General features: G+C 39.5%; 2 protein-coding genes across 7 annotated transcripts in view; both read left to right on the forward strand.

Annotated features, from left to right (window-relative positions):
- The first annotated feature begins 334 nt into the window (after nucleotides 1-334).
- Nucleotides 335-13,668, forward strand: ikzf2 (IKAROS family zinc finger 2). 5 transcript variants are annotated; one of them, XM_037239440.1, is made up of 9 exons: nucleotides 336-546; nucleotides 1,759-1,843; nucleotides 2,419-2,468; nucleotides 4,739-4,828; nucleotides 6,098-6,289; nucleotides 7,084-7,251; nucleotides 8,710-8,847; nucleotides 9,290-9,403; nucleotides 10,035-13,668. In XM_037239440.1, exons 3-9 carry the CDS (start codon nucleotides 2,441-2,443, stop codon nucleotides 10,841-10,843), a joined length of 1,539 nt encoding a protein of 512 aa, XP_037095335.1. In that variant the 5' UTR covers nucleotides 336-546; nucleotides 1,759-1,843; nucleotides 2,419-2,440; the 3' UTR covers nucleotides 10,844-13,668. The 5 variants fall into 5 exon arrangements, with proteins under 5 accessions (XP_037095338.1, XP_037095335.1, XP_037095336.1 ...); XM_037239443.1 differs by lacking the exon at nucleotides 1,759-1,843 and having other exon boundaries at nucleotides 335-546; nucleotides 4,739-4,759; XM_037239441.1 differs by lacking the exon at nucleotides 1,759-1,843.
- A 7,030-nt stretch (nucleotides 13,669-20,698) lies between these two features.
- LOC119115035 (receptor tyrosine-protein kinase erbB-4-like) overlaps nucleotides 20,699-27,995 on the forward strand; it is a 102,070-nt gene continuing 94,773 nt past the window's right edge. For both annotated transcript variants that reach the window (XM_037239174.1, XM_037239175.1), the window contains exon 1: nucleotides 20,699-21,057. In XM_037239174.1, coding sequence (XP_037095069.1) covers nucleotides 20,979-21,057 — 79 coding nt within the window. In that variant the 5' untranslated portion in view covers nucleotides 20,699-20,978. The remainder of the gene's footprint in view (nucleotides 21,058-27,995) is intronic.

Genomic DNA, 27,995 nt, shown 5'->3' on the forward strand with positions numbered 1-27,995 from the left:
CTAAAATTTTGACCAACAACTTAACTTGTATAAATGCATTTTGTTTTTTTTTGTTTTTTTTAATCCTTGTGCCTCTACCACTTCATGGAATGTTTATTAAGTACATGAGATAACTACCATCCTACAATTTACAAATTAAAGTCCACATTTTTAAGGCAAAAATATATGACTGTTTTCAATGTATGAACACAACTTGACTTAATGGTCACAAATAAAAGGTACGCAGTAAACGAATCATTGACTGTGCCAACCATGCAGAACGGTTCCGCAGTACCCGGTGGTCCATTTCTCAGTGTGAGATAAAACCTATATGTACTAACAGAACACCCCCTGCACCACAAGTGGCACTTGTCACTCTGCAGCTGCTCTCTGCGGGAGATGGAGACGAAAGGCGGTGGTGGATCTTAACAAGAGATTGTTGCTGCGGGAGCTTCGGAACCGGCTTAATAACGCCTCCAGCATGGTACCGCAATGAAGTCTGATCCGCTCCTAGATATTCTCCCTGGATCGCCGTGCACCTCAATGGGAGATTACCGTATGCTTCAGGTAAATTACAAAAAAAAGAAAGAAAAAACGAAATAAAAAAGGACAAAAGTACAAAATTGGATATCTTATGTGCAGCAATGCTGGTGAGGAACGGAGCTGATCGGTGTGATCACCTGTTGCATGGCAGTCGGTGCAGAATTTCAACAATATATGAGCAACACATTAAAAATCACACCCAACTTTCCTCGCATGTTTTATTCTTATCGTTTTGCATGACTGTCGTGGCTTGTACAAAATAGTGAGCAAATTAAGCATTTAATTCATAAACTACGTCACCCATTAACATCGTCATAACCATTCATCTAATGAGATCTAAGCTTCAATAACAACAAAAGTATGTTTATCATTCATCTAAAATTATACATACGGTGTAAATGCAATAAAAAAAAAATCGCTGCGTTTTAGTTAAATTGGCAAAAGTGACAAGCAGCCCAGAGCTCAAACACAATGCACATCTTTAAAATTATATTTTTTCTTTATTTCAAAATGGAAATTCAGGTGGTGTGGTAGTAAAAAGACAACGGATTATTTTAAACCAATAAAAATTGACAATAGATACCCTAACACAGTTCAAGTACTAGATATTTTAAAATGTGATTTAATATAATTACGGTGCCCATCAAAACTGTATATAAATCCAAAACGTTTTGAATCCGAACTTGTACCTAATGTGGCCATGGCACGTATCCATTCATTATCAGTTGCAATAAAACACATGTGGCGCTGCAGGTCCTTCCAGCATTAGTGAGTCACATATCTCCAACACTTGCGTTCTTTCAACACCAACTAACCAACGAATTTTCCAGTCCCTTGAAAAGCGACTGGGTGCTCCCTGTCGCTATGGCTAATTCCTTAGGAACCGGTGGATCCAGTTTGATCCATCCCTCTGCTTCTTTCCTTCTTAGCAGCCCGTCGAGTCTTCCCTTTTCGACGTCCCTGTTGTACATCAGGTTGAGTCGGGTTCGTGTCGAACTCTCCCGGAGTGATCTAATATTTTTAACTCATCAGGAGGCGCGCAAAAAAGAAACACCGACTTGGTTACCATTGAGGGAAGATGCGCTCCTTAACTTTTCCATGCGCTTCTCAAACTTGCTGGCGTCACCTTTCTGGCCGGGTTTCTCTAATAGCTTTAATGAATAATGCAGAGCTGCTCTGCATTATTTAAATATCACGAGAGGAAATAAGTGATTTGGACTTTCTTGGTCTTTAAAGGGAGGTGGAGACGACCTAACACCCCCCCTCCCTCAGTCCTCGACTGAAATTACCAAGTAATTTTACTCAGGAGAGGCACTTGAAGGTAATTATATCAACTCACCTATTTATTATAAGTTATTCTACGTTTTTACATCTCCATGATTGCTCACACGTAATTTTACATATTATATACAAAAGCTTTTTTTTTTGGGTGTAAAGAGGCCCAAGTGACAAATCAGTGAGATCCCTGTACAGTATGTGAGCACTGACTAAGATGATGGCAATTGTGTTTAAATGCTTTACGCGAATAATTATTGTATCTAAATGATTTCACCAGTGCGCTATTGGACGGCGTTTTCATGGAATGGAATGATTTTGATTCATGTGTAATGAAATTGCAGTGATTGTTTTTACAATAAGTGAAATCAACTGTACACTGATGAAAAAAATGAAGGCAAATAATTAATACATAGACTTGTATAAACTTGCTATGCCGGGCCATTCAAATAATATTTCAAATGTATTGTTACTTTGTAAATGATTGGTCTGTTCTTCATGCGTATGAATTGAATGTAGCTAAAACGGATGGACAGTATTTACAATATATATATATATATATATATTTATACAGATATTTTTTAAAAAAACATTCTTTTTTAAATATTATTGTCTCCACAGCCGCACCACCGCAGTGCTGGAAATGGAGGTGCCCAACGGCTACTCTGCGAGTAAGTTCTTCTATTGTATCTACACGACAGTCAATATGAAGCAACTTCCATAGAAATGAACGTAATAAAAAGTTTTATTTATCAGACCTCACTCACTTTTGAAGCGCTTGAGATCCAGACAGTAATGTAAAACCTCCGATGTTGAAGACACGATTAACTTTTGCTGTTGCCATCATAAAACTGAATTCTTTAACCGTACAAGGCAATGTTTTAACATTCAAAAAACAAGAAATTCTCTTCATGGTATGACTGAAAACTTAAGTATGAAGAAAGGATCAACTTTCCATTTACTTTGATGACACTCATGGCATGCAGGAAAACATGCAGAGGCAGGATTCCATCAGTTGTCCTTTTAATAATGATACCTACTCACTGTCACATAAGGAATAATCGAACAATTTCCAATGTCACAATAAGTTCAATTGTCATCCGCCTCACTTTTTCCTCGTTGCCGTCAGTGACATTATAATATGGTGCCACCCCCCAAAAACGGCGGAGAAAAAAAGTTTTGCAGGTTAACAGCTTTCTACAAGTCACTAAAAACAAATACTTGTTTTTTCATAACATTGATGTGGATTTGTAGTTAATTGAATTCATGTCGGCGGTGAGATTATGGGTCATAATCAATAAATAGATACAAATACTAGCTCATTGGCATTGTTGACGTGTATGCAAGTCATGTGAGGGAATCATTTGATTGTGTTTAATTAGACTGACAGCAACGTGAAGTCAAAACACACTAATTAGTATCGGTACATTCTAACTGATGATTGAATTAACTGCATGTAAAATGTAGCCTCGAGGTGAAATATAATAAATGTCAACAATTTCACATTCAGTCAGCTGAATATAATTTTCAAAATATAACTTGTGGTATACAATGTGGGATAGTGCTTTCAATCTATACCAAAAATCAGCAGAGTTCGTTGTAGGACCAGTACTGTCTGTTGCATGTATATGTTTTGGGTTTTTTTAGTGTATGGAAGACGGGAGGGGTGGGGGTGGGGGTGGAAGGAGCGTTCGACAGGAAAAACCACATCCCTACCACACAGGAGAATAATTGTGTCCTGTCCGTCATTCTGATTGTGTGCAAGTGTGACTGTAGTCTTGTTCAATTAACAATGAGCATTAGTCGCGACAGTTAGATTCAAAATGGGGTGTTTTGAAACAATCAACTCGGTTCTGCCCATGTTAGGAAGAATTGTGACTCAATGTAACATTTAGCGAAGGAGAGGAATGTGAACTACCTCAAGGTACAAGCACAAACTACTCGTTTAATTAACGCATTAGCATTCTTGAGTGTCTCCAGGACGGAATTGCCAGGGGAGGCCTTTCAGGCACGCTACCCGAGCCCAGACCTAAGCTCAGACAAAATTGAGCTGTCACAATGAGTTGCGATGACTTTTTGCTTGTAAAGATTTTCAGTGTAGTAGCCGAATGATGACTCATATTCTGGTATCGTCGGGATCTGACAGCGAGCTCAATTGTGGCGTTTGCCTGTAGCCGCTGTATTGTTCGATTCGATGGTGGAGTCTGTAAGAGGATAAGGGATCTCTTTGCTCTCCCTCTGAGTGAACGAAGGCTATCCATAGCCTGAGCTACTGGGAGGTTGCAACCCGATCCGTGTTTGCCGGACATTAGGATAGCGTCGTTATGTAAGGTCGCTTCAGTTAGTTTCCTTCAGCATTCAGCGGTGTTACCTTCACTGCTGCCATTCAGGAAGAGAAGAACACTGTCTGTGCTTTATTAAATTCGATCGAAGAAAATCCTGTACTGTATGTGCTGCTTTCGTAGAAATTCAATACATTTCCACTGACCTTTGTTGCCCTTAACTGAAAGAATTTCTATCTCCTTTAATTGTTTTCCTCACCTGTAGACATAAAAGTCAATGCATTCTCTTTCACAATCTGCCTTGCTCGACTCCAAGTTGTTACTCTCATTGTCCCTTTCAGTGACATTACTGACGAGGTGTTCTTTCCGTCAGGTTTATTTTGTCCAACATGTCGACCGGTCGCAAAATCATACGTATATTAAATTGTACAGACAGCATCAACCGGTTAAGATTCAGTATTAAACTCCACACTGGGAATAAAACGTAACAGTTTCCTCCAAAACAACATCAGATTCAATATGTTGTTTCATATTTTGCAATTCAATTACAACTCTAAATTAAATCGAAACACTGCCATCTACTGGAGCTGTGCGGGCACTGCTCTCCCTGCCCCTCTAACAGCAAAATAAAGATTGCCGACTTTCATTTTGTCTTATAGGTAACGGCCAATGCTCTCCAGGTAAGGAGGACTCAAGAATCTCAATGTCTAATGGACAAAATGAGTCGAATGGTCGTAATTCCCCCAGTGGTGAGTGCACAGCTTGACTATTTCTACACAAACACTTTGTCAAATAATTTCCAATCATTCTCAGACGTGGTGCTATACATGCACAATGCTCCTATTTGTAAGGACAGGGTTGATAATTTGCTTCAAATGCGAATTATTGTAGAAAGTATTTGTATCCTCAGTTGACCGCTTGAAACTTTCAACTCAGCCATATTGAGAGGAGACGATGTAAAGATGCATGGTCCGCTCCTTGTTGCCAGGATACAGCCTTGTAGACGAGGCTTGTTCATGATGCTCCTCATAAAGTGGAAATATAAATTGCAAGCTTTAGAAGCTTTGTGGAAGTGTCGGCTGCTAATTTGTTTTTTTTCATCATTCTACTGCTTTGACTGAACTTTAAAGGGTCAAATTGTCCAAGGGTCCAGTCGCCTAAAGGGACACCTGAAGGATTTAGTCAGATTGGACTCTTCAGTTAAACAGCCACATGTGGTCACAGCTTTATTTATGCTTGTCTAAATCCCAAAAACCGGATCAGCTGGACCAGTAAGTTTTGTCCTGGCATTTTCTCTCACACTCCAACCTACAAAGCCCCTTTAGATCAGTGATGACATTTTACACCGGAGGCAGCACGTTTACCACCTTAAAGAAACAATAAAAAGCAAGTGTAACAATGCATGATTAAAATCGTTTTTTTTTTTTAAATTTATTTATTTATTTATTTATTCATTCATTCATACAAAATGATCAATCAATGTTTCAGGGAGAATTAAAAGTTCAAATCTAATCCCGGATTGATTAACCGATTGACATTTGTGTCTCAATAGCTTTGTCCATGTAGTGTTCTATAGTTTAAAGGCCAGCAAGCTGCTCTTGAATCGTCAATTTGCTCCAAACCAGACGTGAGTGCGGCAAGGCATAGAAGTATTATCGCCACACTCACAGACGCACAATTTCGCAACGTCTTACCCTTATCATCGGTTTAGTGTCCATTGCTAGGAAGGTGCTCTGAACGACAGAGCCTCCGACACTCCCTTTTTCCCTGGAGACAGCCAGGAACCAGACCAGCCTGTTTATCATTCGCTCCTCTCTTTTTTGGCATTGTGTCAGCCCATCCTAAAGCTTCCCTACACATTCAGTTGCCAGGTTACAGTGTCTCCTCCAGTCCACTCGACTAATTACTTCATCTTTTATTGTACTGCAACAAAATCTAAGTTTAGACCAGTTCTGTTCAACATCATGGTTTTTCTAAGGTAAATTGTGTCAACTACCCCTTGTGTTTTTGTCTTGAAGAGCTGAGCGATAAACAGATCAAACAAGAAGACACAAGTGAAGAGGCCGACAATAGAAGTCCAGGGTGTGAAGCCCAAAACAGAGACGAAGCGACTTCTGCAGGGGAACCTATGGCTGGCAGCCCGAGTAATGCACAGGATGGGATATCTGGACAAAATATGGCCGTGGATACACCCAGTCGACAATTAAACGGTATTGTATTTAAACAAATAAGACAGTTTTTGTTTGTTCTTCCTGTCCTTATGATGAGTCATTTGTTTTTCTTTAAAACAGGGTGAGGAACCTTTTCTTTTATTGTGTTTTTTTTTTTTTCCAAAACAACAACTCAGACTTGAAATTATTATCAGGGAAAAATATCCTCGGAATCCCCCGCAACCTGTTCCAGGTGACACCATGACAGCCGTGGTTGTCACAGCAAAAGATCACATTTCTCCTTTCCAACTGACTGCTGATCAAATGCTTTTACATGAGAACAGTGTAGCTTGAGTCTGTACAGCAACACATACTCCCTGCTGCTGAGGGCATTGTCAAAATATAGCAAAAGAAGTATATGCATTATATTTTCAAGTGACCTATATTGTTTAACCTTCCCACACAACACATGTCGGCAACAACAGTACGTAGGTGTAGAACTGCCTTTGGCTTACATAGAGGTGTTTGTAATGTTTGGGTTCCCTTATATACCGTATTTTTTGGACCATAAGGCTCACCGGATGGTAAGGCCCGACAGCTCTATTTTTGGAAATGTCCAAATATGAGGCACACTGGGGTTTAAGGCGTACGGTCATGCTGGGTAATACTGAGGGAATCAAACCAAGTGGATTTTTTTTCCAACTTGCATTCGGCATCCATATACAAGGCACACTCATTATATGACTTTTGCTTTTCTTTTGAGAAAATGAAAAAATTTTAAGAGCACCTCATCATTTCCTTGATATGTTGACAGTAAGTGCGGTGAGATGAATTACCGTGTATGCCTTCTTAAGGTGACCGGCCATTCCAGTGCAACCAGTGTGGTGTCTCATTCACTCAGAAGGGGAATCTGCTGCGGCACATTAAATTACACACAGGTGAAAAACCTTTCAAGTGCCCCTTCTGCAGCTACGCCTGTCGCCGTCGTGACGCTCTCACGGGTCATCTACGTACTCATGCTGGTAAGATTATAATAATAATAATAATAAATTATATATATATATGTGTGTGTGAGTGTGTGTGTGTATGTACTTTTTATATAAAGATGTAAAACCATCTATGCATCACATCACAAGTATCACGTGGCGACAGAAGTGACCAAGGCCAAATATACTCTTGGTGTTGTCAGTTATAAATGCATTTATCTTGCTGTAAAAGCTTTGTTGCTAGGAACCAAGGACATGCCGTTCTTCATCTAACTTGAAAGTGGAAAGTGTTGGTTAAAAAGGCAGCATAGGTGGAGTCTGTCAACTGTAACCCACTTTCCCATCAGATACAATTTGCTGTATCCTCATTTGCATTTTTAAAATCAAGGTCGGAAGACACTCATTTCTGAGTTCAGGACTTAGTCACACAGTTCACTTTTTCGTGGGGTATGTGTGTGTGTTTTTATGTTTGCTTTGCTTCTTTTGTAGTTTTCGTGCTGCTATGTCTCGTACGGTGGTCATTAAATAGAAGGACTTTGAGGTCAGATAAAAACAAGTAAAATCCCATGTACGCCATAGACTTTGCCTGGAACCATGGGTCCACTTTGAAATGTCTTTTTACTTTAATCACAGTTGACTTGGGAGAAGAAAAAAAAAAAACATTCGCCTTTTAAGTCTACCAATCTTTCGAACCATTCTCATGGAAGCACACTTTTACACAAACCTGTGTTTCTAACTTAGTGGGAATAGTTTCAACATTTCCTGCAGTTTTCTGTGCTTTCAGTTCTTGAACATGGACTATGAAGTTCGATAAAAATGTCATGCATGTGGATTACATTGAAGTCTCAAGTAGCAATGTGAACTATTCCAATGAATATGAATCACATTTGAAAGGTTAATTCTAAAGGTCTATCCAACATCTGCACAATGTCAAATGGTGGCGGGTTGCTAAATATAAAACAGCAGGGCGCTCTTGCGCCCACACTTGAACAATATTGAAACCTGCTGTATTTAGCCCGTGGGTTTTCTATATGTACATAAAAAAAAATTAAAAAAAACTCCATACATGATAAACCATTCATGTTTGTAATGACATGATACTTGATTCCAATGCCCAGTTCTATTCCAGTGTTTTAAATTTAAACGACCACAAGAATTTTAGAACTGAACGTGAATCTTAATTATCTTTTCAATACAGCAAAGTACATCAACATAATTGCTTGGATATTTTATCTGGTTATATACGTTCCTTATGTGTCGCTAGGCAGACTTTGGATGAATATCTGTGAGTGGAAAAAAAATCTAATATGCCAGCAACACCCACTAGGTTGTTGAACTATTTATTGACATAGGCCTGGACAGCTGTCAATTCCTCTTGTGCTGGAAAATGACAGTACAGTACAGGAAGAATATATTCTGCCCACATTCTTAGTCAGCGTCACAGTGAATGAACCAAAGGATAATATGTTGTCTGGTGCGTGTCTTCACTTTTAGTTGGCAAACCACACAAGTGTAACTATTGTGGGCGGAGCTACAAACAACGCAGTTCCCTTGAGGAGCACAAAGAACGCTGCCATAGTTACCTGCAGAGCCTGGGTCTGGACCCATCTGCCAACACATGCCCTTATCCAGGTAATTTCTATTTTAACAGTGTAGAATACGAATGAATTAAGAAATGAACTATTTCCATGAATCTGCTAGTACATCAGAAGACTCTCTCTAAAGAGCCTCTCAAAAAGTCTTTCCCCCATTGCAATGAATGGAGATGACATCTGTTCTAGCAGAAAGAACAAAACTAGCACTGTGATGTCCACTGCTACCATTTAGCGTTTGTTTTTCAAATTTTTAAAAAAAAAACACAACGCAAAACCTACTGAACCACAGCTCATATCTTGCAATCGTGTTTGCAAAATTATATAAAATAATAATAATAACAAATAATATATAATTACATTTATTTTGATATTTGTAGATTTAAAATCAAGTAATTTGGAAAAACAATACATATTCTGTAATGCACCTAAAGTTAAATTTGATGAAGGTAATTATTAATCCTGATCATTTCCCCCCACAGGTGAGGTTCCTAAAGAGCCAAGGCCTTTGACGACATTTGAGCGGCCGCTTGTCATTGAAAGATTGCAGAGTAATGTTGGAAAAAGGAAGAGCACCACACCACAGAAATTTGTGGGTAAGTATCTATCAACACAGTTAGCTCATCCACTGGTTTAAATGTGCTGTCTCATATATCAGGAAAAGCCTGGTCAAATATTAGAACGAATGGATGAATAAATGTGTCACATTTGAGATGATGAAATGAAAGAACAAGAACTATAAAAAAAAAAAAGAAAGTTGTTTGGCACAATATATTTAAAGTACAAAATCATATCCCGTACTGGAAAAAACACCGGAACGGTGCTTTATTTTGGCACATGCCTACATGTATATAAAATAGATAGATTGAGGAAGTTAGAGGAGCCTCAGGCCAGAGTGTCAAGGAAGTGGTTTTCATTTTGCGGTTAGGTACACCTGTAACTTTGCTACTTGCAATCTTAAGTGACAACAGCTCACCGCATCCCTGTTCTGGAAGGTTTGGTTTATATTGGTAAATGGATGGGGCTTTCCACTCCTCATACTTTCACAGTTTGAACATCAAGTGCAAGATCTAAATGATAAGTTTGACTAAAGCTCGAAAGGAAGCGTGTTCTTACTTCTGCCATTTTGTGGCTTCAAAAGTCATTCCCCCTCCATAGCCACTTTCTTCAAAAACTCATACCTCAACGAAAGCCCGGTTCTTCAACTTTCTCTACTGTTTTAAACAGGTGAAAAGATGATGCGCTACAACTACCCTGAAATGGGATATGAGATGGGCCTCAAGTTTGAGAAACAGGCTGAACTGTTGTCAGCCCACATGATGGAGCAAGCAATGGGCAATGCCATGACCTACTTAGGATCAGAAACACTTCGCCCCATTCTCCAGCACACCGGCCACCAGCTCTCCATGACGGAGGTTATGCCCATGGTCAACCCACTCTACCATCACGTTCTGCCTCTTGACCAGAGAATGGAGCGTTCAGGGAATATTGACTCACTGCCACCTCAGGCCACATTACCCTCTGTTTTCCCCAGTCACAGCAACTCCAACGGGCCCGTTTCCTTGACTCGTCACGGTCGGCCGACCCAGTCAGGACACCAAGAGTCGCCGAGCAACAGCGGAGGAGACTCACCCGAGTCGGCTCGCAGCAGCCCTCGGGAACAGCATGCTAACCCCGCTAGCAATCACCCGTCCAGGCTCAGGTCACGCTCAAGTCCTACGGTTTATTCAGGCCATCACGCGGTAGATGCGTCCCCCAGAAATGGCTCAGGAACTTCCAGCGGGGTAGTGCAAGAAGCTTCAGAGAGGCCTGCAGTCCAGGAAGGGGTGCGAGTGTTTGGGCGAGAGGGTCGTGAGTTGCGGGCCTTCCAGTGCGACCATTGCCAAGTGCTCTTTCTGGACCATGTCATGTACACTATCCACATGGGTTGCCATGGATACAGGGATCCACTGGAATGTAACATCTGTGGTCACCACAGCAAGGACCGTTATGAGTTCTCCTCACATATCGTCCGCGGTGAACATACGTTTCAGTGAAAAGATGGAGACATGTAAGGGGAAGATTTTTATTCTCATTTTTTTAAGCTTCAATGTTGCTGCAGACTTATGTAGCACAGCAGTGTGATTTTGGACGGCTGAATAACTATATGAAGGCTTCATAGCAGTGTGGGCTGCTATAAATGAGATCAGATTTATTGCTTTGATTTTTTTTTTTTTTTTTAAAAGATGCCTAAAACAGACCTCAAGAATTACTTTGACCAAAGCTACTTTCTGCACCAGTGCACAAAGTGGCAGGCGTTGGGTTTGTGGTTGATTGTTTTGTTTACTATATGAAGGAGTTTGGGAAGTACACTGAAAAGTAACAAATTACGACTAAATAAAGTATTTGCATTGTAAGAATGAAGTTGTAATTATGAAAATAAAGTAATCGGGCAATATGTTGGCAGACGGAAACAATCAGTTTAACATGCACAAGCAACTTGAATCAAAAAAATTTTCTAGTAATATTATGACTTTAATATTGTTATGTATTACCGCTTTTTTTCTTGAGATTGAAATTATTGCTTTTTTCTCGCCCTTTCGACGTGCGTAACATAAAAAAAAAAAACTGTGCAGCAAATTATAGTTTGGTTGCCTGACGCTGAATGGTGTCCATTTGGACTTTTTTTTTTTGCCAGTGGTAATATTGTCTCTCGTTGTGTCCTGCATTTGTAGAAATATTAACAATTGTGTCATTCTCATAATTAAGCTGTTTTAGTACAGTATTTATTGTAATGCTAGCATTATTTTGAAGGGTCAATTTTCCTTTGTGTTTGAGAAGGTTGCATTTTAATTACAGCAAAATATGAGACATGAGGCATTCCACCGGTTTTCGTGTTTACATGGACGCTTAACTAACTTGGAGACTTAACTTGGACCAATACTTATACCAATACTACTCAAACAGAAAAATATACATACTGTGTGCGTGTTTGCATCAAAGACTCTAAATAATACTTATGAACTGTTTTTTTTATTTTTTTTAACGGAACTGTCAAGGCAGACCAACATGAGAACGCACATCACTATGGCGGGTTGCTACATGCCACTGATAAAGCACATAATCTAGCACCGATGAGTCAAGATAAACAGAGACTCTTAAAACTTACAGAACAAAATGGCTCTGTTGAGTAATCGACAAGAGAGTTCACATTAATGTCTCAGATGGCTCTTAACAATACTGCAAACACGACTGTAAGGTTGGAAGGTTTACTGCACAGCCCACTGTCAAGTTTTCATGAAATACAACAAAAATTAAATAATGTGCAAGTAGGGGTTTAACTTTATACTCACACAAGAATAATACATTCCATCTCATTGTATTGCAGCAGAACAATTAACTTCATTGAAATTGCACTTAATTGTTGTACTACTCCAAACTAGAATGGATTGCTTAACGATTACTTTGAATTCATTCACGTCCTTTTCATTTACTTCTCGGCGAATGGAAATCTAGTCACACGTGTTTGAAAGCCTGGTTACTCTCGTGGAAGAAAATATCTCATCAAATGAATCAATGTTTATCGGTTGGAGCTTTTAATATGACGTTTACTTCATTTTTAGTTGTTGGGTGGGTCTTAAGCACTGTAAATAATTGTTTGTATATCGCACAGTATTCTTGCAAACATAATGTTCTCTCCCAACTGTGTGTGGAGTACTTTCTATACATAAAGCCTTAAATTGTGCCTCAGACATTTTAAATTATAATGAGATTATGAACATAATTAATATGCACATTAAGGCATTTATTTTTGTTTTTATAGGTGTGAACTTCTATTTGTGGTTTTTGCTAATCTTTTGACCTCGTGAGTTCCTTTGCAAAACCTTTTTCTTTATGCTCAATTCTATTTGCTCCAAGAACCATCGGTCGTGAGTACAAAATGCAATTTCAAATCACAGCGAAAATGCTTCGTACTGTGAAGGAAAAAGGAATTTTACCTCAGAGAGGCTTCATTGCAGCCTGTGAAAAGAAATAAAGATGTGTTATGTATAGCTAACCTTGCACTTTAGTCATGCATTTGTTGCCAACAAAGTAACATTTTATTAAAGTCCCACGCTAAAACCTGTTCAAACCAAAAGTACGTGTTTAAGGCTGATGTGGAAATGGTTTAATGGCAGTTTCCTACCCTACCTGATGAATAATTTCTTTGTCGAAGCAACTTTTCTTTCATTTGGAAGCACACCATAACCTTCAGAGGGCAGCTCTGCAATTTCATTAGCCTCAACTTTTCCTTTAATATCTTGATCAAAAAGCAGCATTTTCTTTTTATCCCCCCCTCCCTCTCTCTTATTCTCTGGTGCTAAGCAACCAAACAACTTAATGTATGCACACCATGGCACAGAACTTTGTTTACATCTTGAACCTGTGAAATGTACTTTGTTATCTAACCGGCACAATCAAAGAATGCTTAGAAGAACAAAACTATATATATATATATATATATATATATATATATGTGTGTGTGTTGATATATCTGGGGGGTGATCTATTATGTATTTTACATTTTAGAAAAAAAAATGCGCTCAATCATCAAACAGAAGCTCAGGTATTTGCATAGCTTGTATATTTTTATGTCCCAAAAAAAATTGCGTTAATCTATCAAACAAAACATATAAATTGAGCTTCTCTTGTAATATTGGCTCTGAAATACTGAATGGAGGATTTGAACAAAAAACAAATAAAATGAAGGCATGTTGCTGTGAATATTATGTATGAAAGGAATGGGTTTCTCTCATTTAAAAAAATAAATAAAATACTGGCTTGCCTGTTCTAGAGCAGAAAGTCAAACATTGTTACAATAAAAATTCTTTCAACTACTAAACTGTTTCCTACTAGTTTATTAGAACACACCATGAGATAACAAGAAAAAAATAAACATTTGTGACATACACGGCTCAAAATGTTATGACTTTAATGATTCACAATTTGAATGAATGAACGATTCCATTTGAAAGTATTTATTCATCAAATTGTATGTAACCTTTTAGTAAATGTCACAGTACTTCACACCCTTACCGCACAATCATCACAAAGTTTCCAGAATATATTTGGTAACAGAAGTGAGAGGTGTGAACTCTAAACAGGCCCAAGTTCTGCATCTTTTATTTTCCTCTTCATTGCGTTAATGGCTTGCTTGTTTTATCGTAAAGCAAGAGCTCATCTTTACTTGTCATGGGCAATATTTTATCTGGCCTCACTTGATGCACTTATGGCACAGAGCGCACTTTTGGAAATGAAAACAAAGAAGCCAAGGTATTCTGTCATAGCTCTTGTGATGAGTGCTTGAAAAAATAACTTCATTAAAAAAATATTGCTAATTGTCTTTCATGAACTTAAGTTTGGAGTGGACAAAAAAAACCCATAATGAATTCAACATTTGGAATATATTGAAAAAAATGACTAGAAAAGCTTCGAGACACTTCTAATAAATCTGTGTATGCCTGGACAGATGACATTTTTGCCTTTCGTGATAAACATAAGATAACATCATTTTTCTTTGAGCTAGCCAAATATGTTGCCCTTGCTATCTGCATTCACAGTAACCAGCTGAACCAACCAAGTGATTTTTTTTTAGGAATAAGTAGCAAGAACACAGTCAACTAAACCAGTAAACACTAAAGAATACAGAACATGTTGATTTACAAGTGGTGCGACTTGTTTTCATGGTTTTAAATTACAGAGCAAGGAACAGTTCCTGCTGTCTTTTTTTCCAGCCAAGTGAGAATCCTTAGCAAGGTTGTGTAAGCATGAGTTGACAAGGCCTATTCCTGTTTTTCCTGCCAGGTTGTGGCGGATGCTGGCCCTGCCCTTAAAGCTTCACATGCAGTGAAGACACGTACACATGCAAAGGTGTGGAATTGGTTTGGAATATATTGTACTTTAGAAATGTGGTATTGCGCAACACTTTGGTGTTATGTGTGTTTGGGGAATTTTGGTGTAAAAGCTTGAACTGCAAAAAAAATATATATATATATATATATTTATATTGAATATATATATTTTATATATTTTTAAAAATATATTATATTATGTATTTATATATTTTTTTAATATATATTTTTTCTGATGTCATGTACATAGACTGAGAATGTATGTGTACGTGACTTTAGAAAAAAAATATTTTGTTTGACTGAATCCCCATTGAAAATACATATAGGAAAGCACAATCACATTTCTAAGCGTGGCCTTAAATGCTCACAAATCTGAGAGAAGACGACAAAGCCAGCCACGTGACTCAAGATACACATCGAAGCACTTAAGGGAATGAAAACATCTCAAACCAACATTTCCCAGCTGTATGTTCTTCTTTGAGCACATTTGCATAGGCTTCTGGGTGATGTATAGGTTTGTGGTCAGACTTCTCAAATGTGAGGTTTCAATGTGGGGGGGGATGGAGGACTGTCGGGGAACTTCCATTTTAATTCCTCTGCTTGGCTGCGTTATGAGCGCTGAACAACATGTGCAGTGAGCAGCATTTGAGAGGTACACTGAAAGCAAGTCTGATGCGCTTACCCATTAAGTGTGATTATGTCAAATGAGCACAGGGGAGAAAGCCAACTGACATTTGGGCGGCAGCCATAAAAAAGCCCAATGCTGCACATCTTTCAAATGCATCCTGAGAAATTAGAATCGGAAAATGACGCAAAGGAAAGAAAAGCAACAATAGTGAAATTGAGGATTGAGAAGAACTTTCACACACCGAGATAAATAGTGTGACCAGTATGTTTCTTTTGGTTTCTGAAAATCTTCACATATGATTTGGGCAACCATGCTACAGAAGCAGTGTTGCGTTAGCGGAGGTGTGCCTAATGACGTTTTAATTTGTTGTCAACATTTTTACTTTGGTCTCTCAAGAAGGCCAACACTTGTTTTGAGTGGTGGAACTTAAATGAGGCTGACAGGAGGAATTTCTTTGAGTGATGAAAAGGGTAAGGCGTACATGCTGTAAACCAAAGGAAACAAGTAAATGTCAGCCCTTTATGTTGTTGCTTTCACTTTACATTATACAAATGTGGGCTGTCAAACCCCCCTCTACTTGTTTTTCCGATCTATGCGTGTGAAAAGTGGTTTGTAAGCGCTTGTGATATATATTTTTTCTCCTCTGGATGGTGATGGCGTTTTAAAAAACATGACATAGGTTTATTACATTTCCACTGCATATTGAAGACAAGACTACCATCTAGAGGAGTAAAAATAAGAAATATCACAAGTGCTTCACAAAGCTTTATTTGTTCATCACTACCTGAGAGATAATTTAATCTAGTGCCATCAAATATTTATTTATTTATTTATTTATTACAATCAATTAAAAACAAGATCATGCAGAAGAACACGGTTTATTTTTTTCTTCCATTATTTTATACGGATGTACTGTTGTCGTAGTCCTGCAGATGTCAGTATTGTAAAAGAAAAAAAATGCATACTGCAGTTTTTATGACTTGATTCCAAAAAACGTGATGGTGAAAACCTAATCTAAGTGATTGGTGGACAGCTAATAACTCCAAAGTGCTATGCTTTATTTTGTCCTTTGGTGTCATTTCTTGTGTAAATCCTCGAATAGGCAAAAGTCTCACAAGGGAGGTGCCTGAAATATTCCCACCAATCAAATGTGTGACTTTCCATGATTCTCCAAATTCTATAATTTATAAACACAATTATGGTTCCATGATTAGTAGTTGAAGTTTTGGAGTAACTTCCTCTTTTAATTGAATTACAAGACTGTTGTGCTATGTTATGTTATGTTATGTTATGTTATGTTATGTTATGTTATGTTATGTTATGTTATGTTATGTTATGTCAATATGCAGAATCTGAACTTGACATAACTTTGGTAACTCTGCAGTGAAACGACATACAAATACCATTAATAAAGTAACAAAAACAACCCACAATAATATAAATAAATATGTCATCATAATGGGGGGAAATTAACAAGATGAATTATTTTGACCTTCAGAATGACAAAAGGGTTTTCAAGAAATTCATCCCAGCCCACAGTGGATTCTTCACTCTGTAAGCATTCATCAGCTAACGCAGTAGTGAGATGCAACTCTCTGGCAGTGGATGTTTCCTCTAATGGGAAACAATTACACACTTGGTGGCTTCTCCACTGACTTCTGATGAGACTCATTCGCTGAGGAAATGGCCACGTAATCATGTGTGTGTAATGGGCTAACGCTGCTCATTGCTCACTGAGCCAGTCTGCAGACGGCGCCATTGCAGTTTCAGTCCACTCCATATGAGTTTGTCCAGAAATGTAGAATTATTCAGAAAATGTGGACTCACCTGGCTGTGTTGCTCACCTAATCTCAGCAAGCAAGGCAATTATTATTTTTTTCCAGCAATACTCTCATTCAGAAAATATAACTGGAAATGTATCTCTGCGAATCCAACCTTCCTCTAAAGCAGGGGTGTCAAACTCATATTTGTCGCGGGCCGCATTGTAGTCATAGTTTCCCTCGAAGGGCCATTATGACTGTCAACCCAAATAAATGAACGTCTCATATTATATACAGTATAAGCTACAAAACAAACTGACAAATATTTTCTTTTCAAATCAGACTAGTGGAAATTTTTCAAATATTTTAAAAAGATGATTTTTTAAAAGTTAAGACAATTTGCAATTTTAGTATGACATAAATGTAATGCACAATTTGTCTTCGCGGGCCACAGAAAATAATGCGATGGGACATATCTGGCCCCCGGGCCTTGGGTTTGACACCTGTGCTCTAAAGCCTGCAACATGTGCATAGTTCATCACGGTAAATGTTTTTCTTCCATGTGTGGGAAAAAGATTGCTTTATACTCGCTCGCCACCGACGGTGCAAAACAATGTACAGGGGCAATAAAAAAAATTGCTTCATAAGCCTCACATTGTGTGTCTGGCATCATTACGAGGCACAATAGCCTCTGGAGGGCCCCGGCTTTTATTGGCGTGCCTCTTGCTGCAGCAAAGGCTCATCCATTAAACAAATCAGGAGGTTATGTATTAGATTAGCTGTACAGAAGACACCGGGATTGTCTGCAAGAATACTTGAAACCTTGTCTCATTGCCTCTCATAGCGCCAGGAATAAATTACTTTATTGACAGCACGAGGGTGATACTGTCAGAAGGTGGCTCTTCAAGCATGATGTTAAATGAAAACACCACCTCACCAAATTATACTTTGATGTTATTAAGAGTGATAAACGGCAGTCATTTGAGCTGTATTTAGAGGGAAGCTTCCAGTCATCATAGCAAATTGCCGGGTCTCGTTTTTACAAATACATTTGCAGCGTCAGTGATATTAAAAGCCGAGGAATATTTATTCGAGTTTATATGCACCAGGAAGACAATGTCACGGGAAGCTGGTTGGGGGCAGTTTGCCTCTCTCGCCCCCCCGTGGAGTCAGTCTGTTGATGGGTTGACCCTGGAGGTGAGACACAGACTGCCACCCACTGGTGAGGGGTCAGACTGCAGCGGAGGTTCAAAAAAAGTGCCCCTCACAGTTCAGTGCACTTTTTTTGACTACAAAAGCCGCTTAACTTTTTTTCTGCACTATCTAGGAACTTGTGGAAAAACATTGTGTGTGCGTGTGCATATTCAAGCAAATCACTTCTCATTTAGAGCCAAACAAAAGCCTTGAAAATTCTCAGGAGAGGAACCACCTGCTCATAGCAACGAAAGGATGTTTACGAAGTTGACTCGATTATCGCTCGGGTTTACACTTTGATGTATTGGAAAACTAAAAGGAAGGTAAGCCGCCTGACTCCTTCAGGGGTATTGCGCCTAATCATGTCTTTTGGAAGTGCATAAATATAAAAATGATGCCCCTCAAAATAACGCCGATTTATTTTTTTGAAGATAATAGGTTTATTATTGTTATAGGCAGTGAAGAAAATGGATTGATGTTGTCAGCTGCTGGGATTTTTTTTTTTTTTTTTTCTTACACGTTGAAACATGACAGACTTGACATTCATTTTCAAAGCCAAGCACACTTAACAGTAAATGACTTAGGTGTGTGTGTGTGCGTATACGTGGGTGGATGTGAGGTTGCAGTCAGAGTGCATGATTAATGTCCAGATGTGTGGACATATTGTGACTCAAGGTGGCATTCGTCTTTCTCTCAAAGTGCAAAAGTAAGCAGCATATGGTCCGGAAGGTAATAACCCTTTGTCACATTGTTTCCTGGTGAAAAGACCTGCGTCGTTGATTTCCAAGTAATCGAAACAACCCATCAAGTACAGTATCACTTTGTAAAGCTGTTTTTTGACTTCTCTGTTATTTACACATCAAAACAAAATAGCTTACAGGAGAAATCAAAGTCTAAGGATTATACTCAATAGCAAAACGATACCAAGGAGTGGTAAAGATCTCTTGACCTTAAATATGACTTTTTGGGAGGGGTTGTGAGAACATATTGGACATTTTCAAACTTGGTAAGAAATTGATCGATTCATTACAGCATATTTTGCAATATGGCCCCCTTTGGCTGTGTATAAAAATGATATCAGAACAGTTGGATTAGATTGCTCGGGGAAAAGAAAGTGTGGATCTTGCAATTCATCATTGCTTTTCTGTCTCACCTTTGATGAACTTGCAGAAACAAATCCAATACTTCAGAATTAACGATGACTGTGTTTGGACTGAGAAAAGTAAGAGCAAACAACTTCCCAAATTAGCATCATGTCATTTTTTTTTTTCCTTCCAGTGAGTCAGAATCTTTTTCAGCAGCTACAATGAGCAATGGAATAATAAATAACAAGTTTAATAGAAATTATAATGACCGTGAAATCCTTGAGACGCCGTTGCTGGGTCTCAAGTATGAAATTAATGACTGTAACCTTTGCTAATATATCAGCATATCGGAACAATGAGCAGATACCGTGCAAAAATGTTAATAGGGCATAATTGCATTTCTTGCCGCATTTCATAAAACCTTCAAGTCAGAAATGTCCAGCCTTGTATGACCGACAGTGTCCTGGTGTGTGTGTGTTTTTGCTGATATATCTATTGCTTTCAATTCAAGGATATTATTGAGATGAATATTACACGCATACAAACGCTGTGATGTTTTTAATTTATTTTTTAATAGCATGTTTGGAGGTGAGGCACCTTCAAAGTTCCAACTTTGTAACTGCAGCATGGGTCCATGACCTCTCCTTTCATCCTTCATCCACCCTGAATGTGCGGCACATGCTTTTCAACACAAGTAAGAACTATGATGCCATTTTTAACTGTTTTTACAACATACCAAGCGTTTTGATGCCATCTTGTGGCAGTTCACAACACTATGAAAAGAAAAATAATAGACCGACAGTTTGCAAATCCAGGTCATGAAAATATAAAACGTGCCACAGGTGTTCAAAGCGCCTTTTTGAGGGGAGTCCTGCACTTTTTGTCTCAGATGGAGCTTAATAAACTGGCAGTCATATCTGATCTGTAGGATATGATGTAGTTGACCACATGTGAGTTTGACTCACTCAGATCACTTGTTGCCAAAATACTACTTAGAGTAGGAATATATATGTCATTCAAAAAGATCAAAATCCCTGCATCTATTGTTATTTTTATTGATCCACTTGATAACCTCCTGGTAAACATTATAGTGCACCCAGAGTCCACGCCCCTTCCCCAGAATTCATTTTGATCGTGTCAGTTTGACAGGTGCAGTGCAAGAATTTAAAATAAGTGTCAAATTATGTCAACCAATGGCAGAACCAGTGGATAGGTGCGTGGTCGTCTGCGAGGTGATGGTCGGCCACTTGTGCCAATGACAGTGTGCGTAGGAGGAGTTCCAGGGCTCGGAGGTGTGTCTGGAAAGAAAAAAAGAAAAAATCAAGTGTGGCGTTGCATACAGAGTACAAGTGGGGGAGAAATGGCATGAATACAGCCTTTTACTGTTTAGACAAGCGTCACTGTGCGCGCGTTGGAAACTTGTTTAGCCAGCCAGTTTCAATTTAAGCTTGTGGACATTGAGAGGTTTACCCGAAGCACAGTCTGACAAACTTAAAGGAGAGGGGGGCGGAAAAAAAAAAAGCCCATCCAAGTCCCTAAAGTGACGCTTTTGGCTCAAAACGAGCAAACCCGTTGAGTGGTTCAAACAAGGATACGCTGTTGGACATGTGAATTTAAAGGAAATAAGCGCAACAATGAAACAAGCGACTGTCCTGTATTGCCTCGACTTTTTCCTGACGTGCCTCTTGTTTGGGTCGAGCTCGTCACAATCAGGTAAGCAAAGCCGACCTGAGCGCGCTGCTTGGTGGGTTCCAAGTGACGCGCGGAGCGCATGAGGGGCTCCGCGCGGAGACTTTTTGCAGACATGTTATTTTTACATTTCGTGATGATTATGAATGTGTGCTAGTCTTTTTGTCAGACTGAGATTGAAATGTCTGAAAGCTGCTTTACTAGTCGTTTCATAAGTTCCCATCGTATTTGTTTTTCTTTTAATATAAAATATGTGATTACGGGATAGATAATCCACGTTCAACAGATCATCTTAAACCCATTCATCCAAATACGCACGAACCGTAAATCCTGCAGGGACGAGCATGCAGTGATGAACTGTTGTCCATATGCAATCTGCAAACTGCTTGATATTAAAGCGGGTTACCGTGAAATTACACTATTCCATTTTATTGCAACTCCCCCCGAGGACCCTGTGCACCTCACTTTGACGAGCGCTGCAGCGACGCTCTTTTACGCACCAGCAAATGCACTTCTTCTACACTTTGTATTTGTCACGACACTTAAACATTTGGAAAAACACGCTGTATTTAATCTTTCGGTTGCTTTCACGAGGCGAACAATGAAATGAAAATGCAATGTGGAATTTTGACGTCCCGTGAAGTGTGAACACTGACGATCGTGTGCTTTATTCTACAGCATGCATGGCACAAGATATAAGATTTTGCCGTATAAATAGATTAGTTGGATTATTTGTCTTTTCGTATGAGAAAGAAATTAGGCATAGGGCAGGCATATCGAATTGTGGATGTTTGGGTGGATTGAACAGGTGCAAATAGGATAACAGTGTGTGTCAACAACCACCAAAGTGGTAGCCAATCAGAAAAAGGCTTCCACTCGCAATGTGGCATTATGCGTTCATTTCCAACAATGTACATTTTTTGATGCATGCCTGTGAAAGGTCAATCCATGAAGACAGTAACAGTTGATCTTTTTATTTTTGCACAGACATAGCATCACAACATCTTCCACATCAAGTCAGAACAGCAGATAGGGCAGAAAGAATGGATTGTGCAAATAAAATAGTGTATACATTGGTTAATATTTGGCATGGAGAGAGTAATGTGATGAAAGTGTAATGTGTGTGTTTGTTTGTGTGTGTGTGTGTGTGGGGGGGGGGGGCATGACTGGTTTGTGTAAAGAAGCACATCTGCATCCCAACACTTGCTCCTGTTTAATTTCTTATTTTGTTTAGCTTTATTTAATCCAAGCTCATTTTATTTGAGCTGTTCAGTATGTGCAGTGCATTCTAATGTGCCCATGTATGCTGATTTATCTCCTCTTGAGTTGTTATCCTCTGGAAAATAAATGGAACATTTCCTTTGGCAGTGTAGTCCTTTGCTAGAAATTAAAACAGTTTGTCACCTAAGCAGCCAAAGTTGTCGCTGGGAATCGGATGCATGTGTGCAGGCTGCTGAGTGGCCGCAGAGTTCCTGCACTGCACTGCACCACGCTCTTCATTAGTGTGCTACAAAACACTGAAGCTGGGGATGGCAAATAACTGCCGATTCCTAGCCATATGGCCTCATTCAAGAAAGCTCTCTATCGTATGAATATTCATGTATTCCATATGCGGGAACAGTGGAGGAATTACATCCGTCTATGTTTTTGTGTAGGCTCTTTCAATTAGTAAAGTCGGCGCAATGTGGGTAAACTCTATCCGCTAATTATCCTGCAGCTTTCTGTTGTTTCTTTAGTGTTTGGGATTTCCGTGGAAAATGAGATTTGGAAATATATTTCTGCTGACTGTGGCTGGAGCATTCATTGTTGAACTGGTGGCGTTTGCTGTGATGGAGTGAGGCTGAGGGATAGTTGACATGAAGATTTGTTATGCTTTTTTATTCTTTCATTAATGATCAAATGATGGTGTTCTTTTTCACCACTGTGAAATTTTTTAATAGGGCTGCACTGATGTGTTTTTCACTTGGATGTATATGATGTTGTGCTATACCATGAAACCTGAGGGCGCACTTGCACTTGACAGTGCTTCTGGGCGATTACTCCTCTACTCTGTTTCTTGCTAGCCTGCACTCACACTGCACTGTGCTCGTCCACACTTTTTGTGCAGACATGTGACATCACTGTATGGCTGCAATTGTATATTGTGGAGTAGTCTGAGCCCAAGAGTTCAGAATATTCAAATTAGACCTCGTCTACATAAAAAAGAGCTTTATACTGTTTATATGTTTTATCCTGCTGTTCTGGGAAACCATTTTTCTTTTTAACAGTGTCCCAGAATGATCATATTTGAAAACAAACACTGCCCTTGCTTGTATTTCTCATGGCTTGGTGGTCCCAGTTCCCGCCAACAATAACAACTTGCATGTTCTTTATTTCGGCAGTTATCTGAGCTTTTCTTCTGATAAGAACAAGTTGTACCTCTTAAATGCCTCCTTTCTTGCTCTTTTGGCCATCCCTGAAGTTAGTTGTGAGTGTTTATACGCTGCACAGGCTTGGTGACTTTCTGTTGCGCGTCAGCTCCACTTCAGGTCTGGCATACTATGTACAACAGTCTTTCAGTGTTTGGACCTCGACTTTTTAGCAAAAAAATAAATAAATAAATAAATCGGGTAATGACAAGAATAGATGCCAATAATTGTGAGCTCTGAAATTAAACTGTCTGTGAAGTCAAGCCTAACAGCATGTTATCAAAATCTCCGTTGTCTGTTTTTATATCATGATTGTGATTATATTTAATAATGCCCTAGCTTTTGAACAAAATAGCGGTCATCTTCTTTTTTTTTTTTTTTTTTTTTTTTGCTGATGCCCAGGAGGGCAATTTTTCTTCCCCAGTTTTGACTTGTTGATGGGTTCATCAACATTTAGACTGTCTGCTGGCAGCAGAAGTGATTGGATCATATTTTATGTGACCTTTACAAGATCTATAAGCTCATTTATCAGACGCAGTTATACAGGCAAAACACAAGTTGGACCATGCATCATCATTATTGTCAGCTGCTAGACGCCCCTACTGTGAAGGATTTCATAACGGGATTGGTGCATCCCGCTTCGTTGTAAGGCCATTTTAAAATGATGCGTCTGTAGAATGCAAACAAGAATATGCAGCTCAGCAAACGGACAAGTGGATTTTTTTTTGGTTTGTTTTTCCACTCCCTTCTCCTTCACATCGAGACACACACTTTGAGCTATCACCCTAAAATGGAAGGGCCACAAGTGTCACTCAGACCCTTTAAAAACTGTTTGAGCGTGTGATGTATGTTTCTCAGTATGCTCGACTTTTGATCCCTGATGATATTGTTGCATCCTTCCCCGCACAATACGACCTCATCGTCTTCCTGGAGGGCGGCGGCATGCTGTCAGCTACTCAAATCTTTGACAGACATATTTTTGACGGTTTCAAAATATTGTGACAAAAGCTCCAGGAAGCATCTTCTGTGGATTTGTATATTTGATGGCTGTCAATGTTTGTATGTCTTAGACTGAAGGTTATGTGTCTGACGGTTTAATTTCTGTTGGTCCTCAATTCTGTTTTTTTTTTTTTTTTTTTTTTTCGCCGCTTCTCAATTGAACTACAATTGAAATGACCATAAAATGGTCAAGTGGTTTTTAAGATGAGCGTCCCATGAAAAGAGTTGCTCCGCTGTGTTATTTTTCCTCTCGGAAATGACAGCACGCCATGTTGCAGCGAGGCTTTTTTATTGTCATTTTCTTTGTTATTTTTCTATTCTCGGTTAATAACGGTAGCCAACATATGAAAGGATGATAATAGCCTGACAACTTGGCATGAAAGACAAGTTCCACCTTCATGTGAGCTTTTCATTCAGTCCCGCATGTGGGTGCTTTAGAAGGCAGATTCCTCTCAAATCTCTTCCTCTCTCTGTCTCTTTCCTCTTTTAGTAATCCCCTTCTAAAATATTCATAGCTAATCTGCATTTACAATGTAATTACAGACGGCCTTTGAGTGATATCAGATAAAGTAGGCTCAACACACATTTCTTTCAAAGTCTTGATTCGGTGATTTGTGTGTTTGAATACATATGAGGCACTCTTTACACTTTATGTGGTTGAGAAATAAGATTGGTAAGAAAATTCAAAGTAATTTACGGAAATGTGTTCCCGGCTGTGTCACATTTCGGAATAAATTACTTAAATCACAAGTTTATAGTTTACAGCTATTTTCATGCTATAAACCATAACATCCTATTTCAATCCTTCCATTTGTTTAGTTTGAACTCAAGAATTGCCCCAATATTACTAAAATGTGTTAGCATTGCTAACAACCATCGTAAATATATATTTATATAAATATTGGTGGCCATTTCTGTCTTTTAATGAGCTAGGAATATATCTTCAATTTACTAGTCTTGAATTACCACTTATTAAGAGGGAAGTGATTTTCTTGCTTGGCAGTAATAGTGTGGCTGTCACTGGTGCAGTCACCTTGGACAGAGTAGAAATAGCGCCGCTCTCTTCTGGATGTGAAGGTTCATAAAGCACAGGATGAGAGGAGCAGAAAAGGCAATTGACCTTGGTAGCTTTTTGGGGGTGGAGGGGGTGGGGGGGCTTAGTCCCTATACGGCCACCCCATGGTCCTGCAGTGTGGTGAAAGGGACAATGCAGAGAATGACAACTATTATTAAGACTGTGGAAACAAACTACTTATTGCAATCACAATCGAAAATCTAATTTTAAATGGATACAGCTCTCTGGGTTTGTCAATCAAACATGAGTATTATTTCCCCCAAGTGCAAATACGAGAGGATTATGTAAAAACATGGCCAAGAGATTTTGTAAACAAGAGCCGAGCAAGAAAGTGTTCCAATCCATAAAAACAATACAATGATGTGATTAATTACCTTTTGTCTGGGTCCTGTGAGGGTATAAAAATGTCTTAAATCATTCTCTTTAATCTTTCCACAGTTTTGTTTAAATGCAAGTGTAGTACTGGAGCTGAATATTTTGTTCATTAGTGTGTGTGTGGACTTTTAATGGAGGTGAAGAGTATAGTTATGAGCATTGCCCACTTGGTGCAGTCCGGTACCAAAGTCAAATGTGCCATTTCAACCCTCTTGTGCTAGACTATTTACCTGAGACAGGGGTGCTTTATCTCAGCCAGTCACTAGTGCATAAGTAAACACACAGGAGGTGGAGGGGGGGGGGCATACTTTATATCATGCTGCTTTCAGCTGCCTTGCCTTTGTTCCAAAACCACCCTCCCACAGAGAGACATTATCCCCCGATGGCAAGGTGAATGGGTTGCTGATGTAGGGTTATTTGTTGTGGGGTGGGGTGGGGTGGGTACGAAAAAGAGAAATTCCCTTGATTTCAGTCAGGGAAGGGCAACCCGGTACAAGGGAGGAAAGGTGTCTTTTGGTCGGGATGGAATATGGGCCCCCATGTCCTGGGAGTCTTGGTTAAAGTGTCCGCTATCACAGGAGCTGTATGGACAATTAATCAGCAGCGGCCCGGAGGGGGAAATGGGGCTGTGACAGGGACACTTCATTTTGTACCAGACACACATACTTACACACTCACCTGCCTGCCTGCTGGCTGGCTGGCTGGCTGGCTCACCCACTGCTTCTACTCCACACTTCATTTTTTAACGTTTTTCTTCTCATGACGTGTCGCCCCCCCCCCCTATCCCTCCCCGCCATTCCTCTTCCCGATTCCTACTTTCCCACTCTGCTACCCGTCTCCTCATTTTGTCTTCGCCTCTCTTCTTGATTTGAATCAGTTGAGAGTAACCTCGTGAGACTTGACAGTCGGGTCCAAACTCTGTCGGAGTTGAAGTTTCTTGAGGCTCTAGACAAGAGAGACGGCAGGGGTTTGTTTGTAGAAAGAAAGAAAAGTAAGGAAAGCCACGGTAGACTGGTGGCGATACTTCACCCGAATTGCACCTCCCTTCTTCTCCGTGCTCATCCCTTCATTTCCCTCTCGCTATCCCCACAGCTGCTGCTGAGTGATTGATGGATTCAAGTTTGACATGGCCTGTTTCACCCCGGGGGCATTGGCAGCAAGGACAATGGGAAAAATCGGCTTCAGTAAAGCAGGCAAGGGAAGTAAAAGATGAATAAAAAAAGGGAAGACTATGGGCTGATGTTGAGCGTTCCGATGATTTACTGGAGGTTTGCAAACAGGTGTGAATTTGATTGCGCATGCAAACAGATGTGGATGCAAATCGACTACCCTGGCAAAGATTGTATCTGCCAAAGAGGCAATATTGCCGCAGAGTTCATTCAGTGAATTCTGGAAGCGTTATATGAACGATTCATTTAGCATGCGCAATATGATTTATCAAAACAGACTTTAAATACTACGTCTTAGAGGAAGATGAAAAATTAGAGGCCTTGGGGAACTTTTACGCTCATGAAAGCATGTTTTGAAATGTTGGAAATAATGTTTGAATGCCAACGTGGAGATGATATTATTTGATGGAATGCAAGCCAAGTGGCCTGGGGTCCAATCGTGCTGGTAAGCAAAAAGCCATGTAACAAAGAGCCATGCGAAGGGGAACAAGGCCCGCAGTGTTTCCCTGTTTCCAGCGTTGCGTCCTGGAGGAGGCTCCTGCCGTGGTTCCCACGTGATCTGCCTGGAGATGAGGGCAGGCACTTGTCTCATGGTCATTGTAGATGGGATGGATCCTCTCTGTTCAACTAATAAGAAGCAGACAAATTGGTCTGAAATATGATTTTTTGAATGAAAATAGTAACAATTTGGAAGCAAAATACACCTAAAAAAACACCACACATCTTGCAGCCTGTAAAGTTAAGCCTTCAAAATAAAAGCACACCTGTGTAAACAGTACTAGTGTGGACTGAAAAATTACTTTCATATTTCAAATTATTTTCATATGGCTGCCATTGTTGGAATCCCTGAGAACTCTTCTTCATGCACACATTAAAGTCATCATCTAGCCACATATCCGTCAAGCTAAATATACTCGCTGGGCGGACATTTGAATT

The sequence above is a fragment of the Syngnathus acus genome, chromosome 21 (assembly GCF_901709675.1).
Source record: "Syngnathus acus chromosome 21, fSynAcu1.2, whole genome shotgun sequence".
In the NCBI taxonomy this organism is placed as follows: Eukaryota; Metazoa; Chordata; class Actinopteri; order Syngnathiformes; family Syngnathidae; genus Syngnathus; species Syngnathus acus.